Below are 11,677 nucleotides of genomic sequence, written 5' to 3' on the forward strand. Positions count from 1 at the left end.
TATTCACTCCTCGTGATTATTTGCTATTTACTACATAATCAGATTCAGAGAATCAAATTTAGCAAAGCCATAGAAACATTTGAAAGGTGTTAAGTCATCCATTCAAATGAAAAGGTTTTCTATGGAGTCGAAAGCTAACTATGTAAGTGCAGTCCAAACACTTATGCGAGACCATATAGAACCAACAACGTTACAAATAACGAACAAGTGATCACAAGATTCTCAGTCAACACCACATAAGGGGTATATAATGGTGTTGATATCTACGTCAGAGAAGAAAAATTAAATCTAGTAGAAAGACAGTCTAAAAGGAGACGCCATAAAAATATTCACTCTAATCCTATTGTATCTTGTGTAGCCCACGAAGCTGATAGAAGTAACAGATCATCCAAACGAGCGCAAGTATGTCGAACCGAAAACACTTTAGCGACTAAGATTCTACGTCCATTTATAGGGAAATATGCTCTAATTCAGAAGTAAGCACAACATCACCATTACTATTTAATTTAATATTGAACTTATATTACTGTTTTTTGTTGTAAAATTGCCATGTCCCTGCTGCTTCTTTTCACATGTCCAGCACTCCAGCTCAGCACAAGCACAATTCAACAAACACCGTCAAATTTGCCAGCTGAACAGTCATACTTTTCCGTCCACTCTCTCTTTTTTTCTACTACGTACTTATTTAACTAAAATTAAAATTAAATAATAAATTAATTAATTTATAATTATTATGTATTTATTTACTTTATTCATTAATCTAGTTTTTCTCGGTCGACACTACAATCGCACGCTAAATTCTCTCTCTAGCTGCATAACTAAAAAGATCTGTAAATAAAATCTCTCAAATTCGCAATTTTTAAGGTCAGTTTTATCGATTCCGTATGCTTTACACGATACGATTACGAACTGTATATTCATCTTTTTCTTCATCTATTAATTACTGTATATGCATCTCACATATCTTTAGATCTGTTATCAAAGTATTATTTATTTTGGTCAAATTTTGATATCAGTTATTGAATTCGATGATTGATGAATTTATTGGTATCGATATGGATCAATTGAAGTAGATTATTTTGTTATACTTAGGGTTTTGACTGGAGAAATGGCGAGTCGGTTGAAGGAAGATGAGAGAAATGAAAGGAGTATTAGGAATCTTATGAAACTTGCTGAGAATCGGAGGTGTATCAACTGCAACAGTTTGGTAATGCGTTTACTTGTTTCTGTGTTATTTAGGTCAGATTATGTACTTCAGTAATGTATTATTCATCTAGATGTAAATGTTAATTTTCCTTGCATCTTTTTTATCTATATATATGTGTGTGTATATATTATAAGTCTTCTGTAGGTTCCAATAGTTGATACAAGTCTCTACATTACCATTAGAATATATGTAGTGGTGGAAGTGAAATTATGACAATGTGTAGGTGATTCATGTTTTGATACGCTGTTATATGAAATCAGCAAGTTTGTATTTTCTAGAATCCTTTAATGAAGTTGAACAACGCTTCTTAGGCTGCATTTATAAGTTCTAATGGTTGTTCTGCTGATGACTTCGGTTGGCTATCTGGGTTCTTTGCTTATAGGGACATTAACAAATTTGTCAGACCCAAAGTGACTCTTTTTCAGTCATTGCAGTTTATGTTAGGTTCTCATTTGAATGCATCCAGTGTATCCCCAGTCGATGTTATCATAACTATTAAGCACTGATGTCCTCTTAAATTTTAATTGTTGCCGTTCTCATGTCTTAGGGTGCGTTTGATAAAACAGAATTATTTAGGGCTGAATGGTTCAGAATCTGAATGATTCAAAGCCTCTGAATAAAGTTTGTTCTGAATGAAAATAAGCTGTTTGATAATCATTTAGAATGAACGATATAAACTGAGTAAAATTACCTTATCAAAGTGTAACATGAATAAAATATTCAATATACTTGTTAGTTAAGGGTTCAGGATAGTATTTGAGGAGAAAATTACAGAAACTTTAGGCTCTTAATGGTTAAGAGATTGTTTCATCTCTGAATGGTTCAGCACTGAATTCTGAACCATTCAGCACCATATGTCATTCAGAGGTCAGAAACAAACGCACTGAATGCTGAATGGTTCAGCATTCAGCACTGAACCATTCCACTAAGAGGCAAACAAACGCACCCTTAGATAGTTAGATGTATAACACCTCTTATGCTATGCAAAATGACACCAATCCCTTTCTACTTTGCCCAAATTTGACTTGATCATAATTCACCCTTTCTTGAGGACTATTAACCAGCGTAAATAGATCTTGTTGTCTGTTAGTAGTGGTTAGGCACTGGAACATGATGTGTGACACTTCCCATTCTACCGAGTCTGAGACCTTATTGTCTTCTCCCTTAACATAGAACATGGTAATGTGGAAATGCTTCAAACTTTGGAACATGGGGTATATACATATTTATAGCTTTCTAACATAAATTAAATAAGTCAATAATTGTACATAAATTAGAGGCAAGAGTAATGTTATTGTAATCACTCTAATTGCTACTAGGTGAACTCATTATACTTTGTGTTAGTTATTTTGTTACTTTTTGAATTAATTATTGCAGTTTATCAACAACTAATTATTTTATAGTTCACAATATGCCTGAGTTATCAGTTGTATTTTCTCTCTCCTAAAAGGGCGATATTGCCACTGTTCACAGTCGAATTTTTAGTTCTTTCTTTTGATTTTTGCATCTCACCACCCCCGCCAATCGATTCAGACACACTCGAATTGCAAAACCTGAAATTTTCAATCAGTTCCGAACACGACTGTCGGCCCACGCGCCGCCTTCTTCAGCTACTGGAATTCCACGCGCCGGCGCGTGAGGCTCTGATTCACCGCCGTTCGCTGCCGTTTTCTTCCAGTTCGACTGTCTTGGATCTCCGACCAAATCCCTGGTGAGTATTGGTCTGATTTGTTGCTTTCAAATTTGAGTTACAGTTCATAGATCCTGTTCTCTGTTATTGCAATCTGTTGTGTATCATGGTGTCCAAGAAGAAGAAAAAGTACCAAGATTTAACGGAGACTGCTACTAGGGTTTTGCGAAACCGATCGGTTAGTCGTGGAACAGTGTTTTCATGTGAAAATGGAGAAGTGTTTTCATCTGATTCTGATGGGGATCGTTCATCTCCGATTATGGAAGACGTCGTACGTTCCAATCTGATGGTAGATGAAGTTGATCAGCCAAATAAGAACGAGGGAGATGTGCCAACTGATCATCCTGGAAAGGATAATCGTGATTCAGAAGGGAAGATTCTGAAAACCTATAGTTCTAGAAAGAGGAAGGGTAAAGTGAACCAGCTGATTGAAGTTGGTGATGGTCCGTCAAAGGAAAAGAAGAGTGCTCAATTTGTTCCTTATGTTGGTGATTCTTCTATTCCTGCTAATGAAAAAATACTCCCTGAAGTAATTAAAAAACGCAAGGGTAACAGGAAGAAAGGCGGGTATGGTAAGAATTCTGCTGTAACTGATCATTCTATTGATGATATTGTTGCTAGTAACGATGATATTATTGCTAAATCTATTGGTGAAACTATTGTTGTTGCTAAACCGGCTAGTCCTGTTGTATTCTTTAAAAGTTCAAAAGATGGTAGTTATAATGAGGTTGATGTAAACCTAGTGGCTGCTGCTGAGAATGCTGTTAAGTTATTTAAGAATGATGGTATTAGAGAGTCAATTGTTGTTCCTGATGATTTCTCCCAATTTACATTGGGTGACAATGTAAATTTAATGAATACGCAGGATAATAATAGCGGTGATAAAGATAATGTTGTTTCTGGGATTAAATCTACAACAATGGAAGGGGTTGAGACTAGTGATGGGCAAGGCAATACAAATACTAAAACCCCAAGAGCATGGGTAAATCCAAACATCACTTTTGCTGACTTCTTAAAACAAAACAAAGATGAAGAAGAATTAAAAATGGAGTTCATTCCTCCAGTTTTAATGTCTAATGGTCAAAAGAGAGTAGTTTTCTCCGCTGAGGAGGTTAAGAAGGGCGGTAGTGCTTTTTCTCTTCAATTATATGGGTATTTTATTGGAACTTCTATGGAATATAGGGTTGTTAATGCCCATCTAAGGAGAATGTGGCGAAGGTATGACCTTAAAGAAATCGTCAAAACAGCTGCAGGATTTTATTTATGCAAATTTAATAATGAAAAGGGTATGAAGGAGGTTCTTGAGAGTGGTCCATGGTTAGTTAATAATGTTCCTTTTTTCGTGAATCAGTGGGAACCTGGGGTTTGGCTTGAAAAAATTGAACCTGAAAAAGTTCCAATTTGGATTTGCATTCACAATATACCCATTGAACTATGGAGTGGCAGAAGTATAGGTAAACTAGTTAGTGGTATTGGTAGGCCTATGCTGATGGACAAAGTTACTTCAGAGAGATGTTTAAGTAAAAGTGGAAGACTAGGTTTTGCTAGAGTTTTGACTGAAGTCAATGCAGCTGATGACCTCCCTAGCTTTGTCGAATTTTCCTATCCTGTGATTGGTTCTTTTCCAGCCAAAGTGGGTAAACTTGAGGTGACTTATCAATGGAAACCGCCTTTATGCACTCATTGCAAAGTGTTTGGGCACTCTTTTAATACTTGTAAAATTAGGCCTAAAACAGAAGATGAAGTTTCAGAACAAGTGTTAAAAGACGCTTTGAAAAACAACAATGATGGTGAAACAGTTGATTTAAATAACCAGTGTGTTGAGGATGGCTCTAAAGTTGTTAGTAAGAAAGGAAGGGTATCTCATAAGTTGAATTTTGATAATAATAATAAAAGTCAATGGCAGTCAACAGAAGCAAAAGGTATCAAGCAAAATGCAGTTAAGAATAATCATGGTATTAAAGACAATATTGCTATGGAGGAAACAAATTGGAATGTGGAGTCCCAGAAAAATAATCATGGTATTAAAGACAATATTGCTATGGAGGAAACAAATTGGAATGTGGAGTCCCAGAAAAATCGAAATCAGAATGTTTTAAGGAAAAGAGATAAAGGGAAGGGCATTGATGGTGAAGGTAATAATAAGACATATTCCAAAGATAGAATTGAAACAAACAATCCTTTTTATGTATTAGTAGATGATGAGGGTAATGGTGATTGATGTTAAGTTTGTTAATACTGCTCCGAAATCAGGGTATTCTACATCTTGTTAGTCTCTTACTTTATATCTAGTATAGGTCATCGAGTTTCGCTCAAATTAGTGTTACTCATGTTGTAATCCTCGTTGTATCATTTCCTTGTCAATAAAATTATCTTGCTTTTCAAAAAAAAAAAAAAAAAAAAAAAAAAATATGCCTGAGTTTCTCTGCCCGTTATCGTTGATTGGAATATAACCTAGAATCTTGATATTGATGCATAAGTTTTTTTCATGTAATTTTGTTAACAGGGACCTCAGTATGTGTGCACAAGTTTCTGGACATTTGTTTGCACAACTTGTAGTGGAATACAGTAAGGGCCAACGTTCTATTATTGAAATAAGCTGCATTTTGTTTTTAGTTAGTTTTGTTAATAAAGACAACATCATATTCAGTTCTTGCTTACTTATTTAAACATGCATTTCAATTTTTTACAGCCGTGAGTTCACTCATAGGGTTAAATCTGTGTCGATGGCCAAGTTTACTACACAAGAAGTTAGTGCCCTTCAAGGAGGAGGGAATGCGGTAATGCTATTGTATAAATGTCTCTATTCATATTAATTACTTGCCGGTAGCTACAATCTTCAATATTTGCCTTTTTGACCATTTTTTATTGAAATAAAATAGAGTGCCAAAGAAATTTATTTCAAAGAATGGGATGCACAACGCCAATCCCTTCCTGATAGCAGGTATGTGATCATGAATGTAATGCACTGCTTTGTTCTCCATTAGAAACTGCAATTCTTAAATTATTTATGTTTTCAGTAATGTTGAGAAACTTCGGGACTTTATCAAACATGTCTATGTGGATAGAAGATACTCTGGTGAAAGAAGCTTTGACAAGCCTCCAAGAGCCAAGACGGTATCTCACTTAACCTTTTAAACAGAACCAATCCTTGGTGCATGCCTAGAAAAATGGATTATAACTCTAATTTTGCATGCCTATGACCCGCCTTTGGGAACTGTAGTTATTTGAGGTGGTATAACTGGGCGTAAATGAAAATTATCGCCTTTAAGGTGGCAATTGTAGCTGTTCGATTCTGAACAACTCTAATAGCATGGTTGCTAACGGCGTATGCGGCGGTTTGGTGATTAACCCTTTCCGTTTCGCCCAAAGATATCTAATTAGTCGGTCAACGCTAAAAAGTCAGGCCAAAGTCGGGTCAAAGATGGTCAATGCTAAAAAGTCAGGCCAAAGTCGGGTCAAAGACGGTCAACGCTAGTCAAAATTGGACTTTTTGTCTGGCCTTGTTCTAGTGTAAATGAAAATCCCAAGCCCATTTAAATTAGCTAGGAAAACCACCGATGTACATAATTTATACAACAACAACAAAACCCAATACCACATGAGTGGTGTATGGGGAGGTGAGATGTAGACAATCCTTCCCCTATCTTTGAACAAAGACAAGTCATTTCTCCACCCATAGTGAAACACTCCAAGCAGTAAAGAAAATCCTCCCCCTCTCTCTCTTCGACAGATAAAGAGATTGCTTCTGAGTGTACCTCCGGCCAATAAGTAGGAAAATAATTTTAAAAATAAAAAAGAGAGACGCCATGAAAATGGTATAATCAAATTTCCATGGGTTTTAAATCATGTCTGGAATTCAATATAGGCTCTAAGCGGCACTCAAGTCGCCAATAAATCGACGTTTGCTATTGACTCAATTAATAGAGCCATTCGATGTACATAATTTTAATAAATACACTACAATTATATTATAGAATACATTATACAAAACCTATATATTATTTATATTATTTAAATTAACACCAGATCATCTTATTTGTGAATCATTATTTTTTTTTTCAAAATATGTATGTTTGAAATAATTATATTTAATATTATATTTAATATTAATATTAATATATCTATATTTAAAAGTCGACGTTGGTCAACGTCTGTCTTGACCGACTCGATCTTTCAAGAGTCTTATCAACTCGTCTCCGTCTCCGTCTCGCACCTTTTTCAACCTTGTCTAATAGGCATGCCGCATTGTAATTACTGATGATGTCATACACTAAGAGATTCACCCTTTTCCGTTAGTAGTTTTAAGTTGTTCTAAACCTTGTACTGTTTCCTTATTTTGATACATCTGCATATTAAACAGGGGGAAACAGAAGACACATATGGCTCTAGAAGCCCACCTTATGAGAATGAACGTCGTTACAGTGATAGGCCTAGTCCTGGTGGAAGAAGTGATGGAAGTTCAAGAAATAGTTATGATGAAAGACGTAGTCCCGGGTACGATCAAGATTTCAAGAAAAGTCCTGCACGTGTAGATATTGTTAACGATTGGCGACGAGAAGATAGATTTGGCAGTGGAAAAAGCCCTGATCCTCGTAAAGATCCAGAAATTATTAGCCCACCGATAGTTAGACCTGTTAGGGATATATTGGGCGAGAGTGTCTCTCCTCTTCGGGTTATAGAACCTCCTAGAGCCAATGGGTCAAGGCCAGTTGATGGCTCTGTGCAAACACAGGTGATGCTTTTATATTGGTATATACTTTTGTTGGTGGTCCACTTGGCTTGCAATATTTTAAAACTTTTGAGGCAATATACATATATCAAAATGGGTTGGCTAATGTGTTGCAGGTTGGAAGGGATCAGGTTGGCGTGGGTTCTGTCCAAAACAATATTATAGTTTATAAGTTTTTCAACTAGCATCACAATAGTTGTACTATTTCAATTTCAATAATAATAATAATAATATAGTTTAAATAAGTAAATGATTTAGAAGGATTTATGCATTGCAAAAGTTTTTTTAGGCTGCATTTGACGCATTTTTATTTCTTATTTTATTTGTTTAAACAGACAGAAATAAGACATTAAAAAAAATCTAATTGGTTTGCTGGCATTTTCTGATCAGCTTGTTCTTTTGAGTTTTCAACAATTTAAATACAGTTCCAGTTTTTGTAACATCTTGAAAACTGACTTTAACTGTATTAGTTGCTCACAAGTTAATCTTAAATGATCACTGGTTGCAGAGAACTGCTTCTTCCAGTAGCTTAGCATCATCTAATGGGAATCCAACCGAACTTAGAAGAGAAAGTTCATTAATTGATTTCGACGCTGATCCCGAACCTCCTTCAACTGCTCCCGTAGCACAAACACAGCAAGTCACTCCTCCCGTTCCCACTCCCGTTCCATCTGTGGGCCCACCTTCAATATCATCATCAAATGATAATTGGGCCAGCTTTGATTCATCACCTGTAGTAAAAACATCTCAACCCCCTTCAAGTGGTAACTTGCTTGATATGCTTTCCGATCTATCGGTTCCTGCATCTGGCAATAATAATCCAGTAGTTTCAAGTGTACAAGTGTCACCTTTTGGCACAACTGCTCCTGTTGTTACACCATCGACATTTAACCCTCAAGGTGCATCATTTAATGCCTTTGGCAATTTTGGTGATGGAGGACAGTGGCAAAATGTTCAACCTCAACAAAATATTATTAATTCCACTGGTATTCAAACTCCTACTTCAACATTTAATCAGGTATAGATCTTGACCTTTTTTTTCTCCTTCTGTTGAAGTTCTTATACTAGGTGGCAAGATGGGCAGGTTGGGTAACCGGTCAATTGCTTTTGGGTTGTAACACACCATCTTTTATGGGTTGAAAATTGGCTAAATGGGGTTGACATGCAACCAATAACTTTTACATCAAAACCCCAAAGGGGTGGTTGAGTGGTTGGATGCTTGGGAATCTCTAAAGGAGATCCAGGTTCAATCCCCACCAACCTCACTTTGGAGCCTTGCCTTTAAAAAAAAAAAAAAAAAAAAATTTCTTTTACATCAAAGGATTACATTAATTTAACAAAAGCACTTTTTTTTAGAATGAAATAAAATAAAATAAATAAGATCTTGGAGATTGTTGGCTTATGAATGATTTTGGGCAACTTCATCTGTTCAACACCATTCCCATTCAACCCAAATCGATCCGCTTATAACTAAATAGGTTGATATACTCTAGTGCATTATATTATAACTTTATAACTTATTTAACAAATATTTTTACCATCTGTTTAACCTGAAACTTCATTGCAGGCATGGAGTGGAAATACGCAAGTGCCTTCTAGTGCTCCAAGTGCAAATTCTCAAGTTTCATCCGGCATCGAAGCTAAACCTGCAGCCAAACAAGAATTACCTGCGGTAATTGTCTATAGTTTTGTCAGCTTCATCCTATGTTTGCTTCTAACATGTGTTATATGTGTATAATTTTTGTTGTTTTTTTTATTTTATTTCTAATGAGTTCTGCTGCTATGTTTAAAGGATTTATTTACTTCAAGCTACTCACCATACGCTGCTCAAGGCCAAAGTTGGTACCCAGCTCCACAATATGGCATGGGATACAATTTGCAATATAACGTTCAACAGGTTCGATGCTAACAACCACAATTACATAATTTCTTGTGATTTTGTATCTTTTATGTTCCCTTGTATGTAATGCTAATGCTATTAAGTTTGTTGTGGTTTAATAGCAACCCATGCCACCTGCTTTTGTACAGCCATCACAATCTTCAAATCCATTTGATATCAACGATTCACCTGCTGTTCAAGCTACAACAGTAAGCAAATGAGTGTAGTACAATTGTTAATCTTATATTTTGCTATTTCTTAAGCTTTTATGTTGAGTAAATGACGCAACCTTTTATGTTACTTATTTTCATTCTTATATGGCGTGTGCTATACTTTTTTTGTAGTTTCCTTCAATGGCACCATTACAAAATGCTTTACCACACTTGGGGCCACCATCGGGAATACATCGAACTTCAAGCCTAGGTGCTCCAACACCATCCTGGATGCCACAACAACCATCTAATCCCTTAGCAATGCCACCCCAGCAGACATCATATGCATCATCAATGCCACCTGGTACTGTTCCATTTCTTTTGTTTATGCCACTTGTATCTCACATTTCTATAAACCTAGATTATATATAATACAGTTATTCTCATTGATTGACATGACATTGTATTATATTGTCAGGTCCATTCATGGGACAAGTACCACAGAACATCCCACCTCAACCTAGGTAAGACTAATTTCTCATTGCATTTATCTTTAAGTTTAACGATTATCAAATATCATTGATACAATTTTTTTCTTCTCGGTTTAAAAAATAATAAATAATGCATTTTGACTGCAGGCCACAAGTAGGAAATTTCGGGTATGATATGGCATCTTTTAATTCTATGAATACAAATACAAATCAACAACAAAGTGGATTATATACGCCACCTGCTGCTACACCAAATACCTTCTCTTCTAACCCATTTGGGTAATCATGAAGCCATAATACGCGATATATATAATGAATTAAGGAGTATGCAAATCATCTAAATTCTTCTCCCTGAATGACCAAAGGGAAATATGATGCCTTTGGTTGGTATCTTGTTGTAGATTGTGTTTATCGACCACGCCAGTTGATAATATGTAGGTGCGGTTTTTTGGGTAAGTTAAGGTTTTGTGTGTAAAAACTGTGTCATGTCTTAAGAAAAAGGGTGAAGTTGGGAAAGATGATGAAGAAAAAAAATGGATGATGAAAGCATTAGATTTTTTTATTTATTTTCTTTTTGGTGATTTTGTTTTGCTTATATTGCTGTCCTTTTATAAGTTGTATTATTATTATATTATTTATTATTGATAATTGTTATTTGTTATTATTAGACCTGATTTATATGTTTATTTCTTTTTGTGCAATCTGTATTGCCTTTTATTATGCATTTTTTCTTCTGTTTAATAATTTCAAGTGATCTAGTCATGTTGTAAGAATTGTGGAGCACCTAAAGATGTAGAGAAACAAGTTGTAAGAGTTGAGTGTATATTTAATCTCCTTTTAATTGAAACATTTGTAAGTGTATTTAATCTCATCTAATCTTATCGTTATCAGTAAAACTTCCCTTACCTTGGTCTGCAAAAACAAACAGGAAGACATTTCAATTTCTTATGTGAATCTCAGTAGTAATTCTTTTGTACATGTTCTTTTACAGGAAGTTTAAAAATCTATTAGATTTATAGAAGTGTTTGGTTGAATTTTGTACAATCTAGCACAAAAGAACACACAAATGTGCAAAATTAAAGCACATAATATTACTGTAGTATACATCAATCTTACAACCATTAGACTATTTGTTACGGTGGTGGGTTGCTAGTGTGGGTTTTTTGATGACGTGATGCCGTGACTTGAAAATGTGAAGTTATTGTGGGGTGGGATGGTTTGTGTGTGATAAATGTTGTGACGGTGTAATAAAATGTTATTGGCGGTTGAGTAAAAAGGGAGATCAAAATAAAATGACAAATTTTGACCGATAAAAAATCATCCACGCTCGTTGCTTTCATCGTCGGATTCTTACCGACGCCTCCACTCACGCCCTGTAACAGTATTTTGGGCGTGGGTTTTGGTGTCAGCTAGGAAAGTCACGCCATGGCTTGGAACCATAACACATGGTCTTAGAGCAAATATTTGGTTCTTCAAGGGTCATGGTTGCTCTATATTTTCACCCATTAGAGCATTTGTTCCCTCAA

At 35.5% G+C, this 11,677-nt stretch overlaps 1 protein-coding gene across 2 annotated transcripts; it reads left to right on the forward strand.

Annotated features, from left to right (window-relative positions):
• Positions 1-622: 622 nt before the first annotated feature.
• LOC139898412 (uncharacterized) lies at positions 623-10,849 on the forward strand. Of its 2 annotated transcripts, none has more exons than XM_071881141.1 (14): positions 623-677; positions 1,093-1,207; positions 5,404-5,465; positions 5,590-5,677; positions 5,780-5,841; positions 5,918-6,014; positions 7,261-7,632; positions 8,138-8,647; positions 9,197-9,301; positions 9,422-9,526; positions 9,631-9,717; positions 9,853-10,024; positions 10,139-10,184; positions 10,299-10,849. In XM_071881141.1, exons 2-14 carry the CDS (start codon positions 1,109-1,111, stop codon positions 10,432-10,434), a joined length of 1,941 nt encoding a protein of 646 aa, XP_071737242.1. In that variant the 5' UTR covers positions 623-677; positions 1,093-1,108; the 3' UTR covers positions 10,435-10,849. The 2 variants fall into 2 exon arrangements, with proteins under 2 accessions (XP_071737242.1, XP_071737241.1); XM_071881140.1 differs by lacking the exon at positions 623-677 and adding an exon at positions 719-864.
• Positions 10,850-11,677: the final 828 nt, after the last annotated feature.

This window comes from Rutidosis leptorrhynchoides, chromosome 3 (genome assembly GCF_046630445.1).
Source record: "Rutidosis leptorrhynchoides isolate AG116_Rl617_1_P2 chromosome 3, CSIRO_AGI_Rlap_v1, whole genome shotgun sequence".
In the NCBI taxonomy this organism is placed as follows: Eukaryota; Viridiplantae; Streptophyta; class Magnoliopsida; order Asterales; family Asteraceae; genus Rutidosis; species Rutidosis leptorrhynchoides.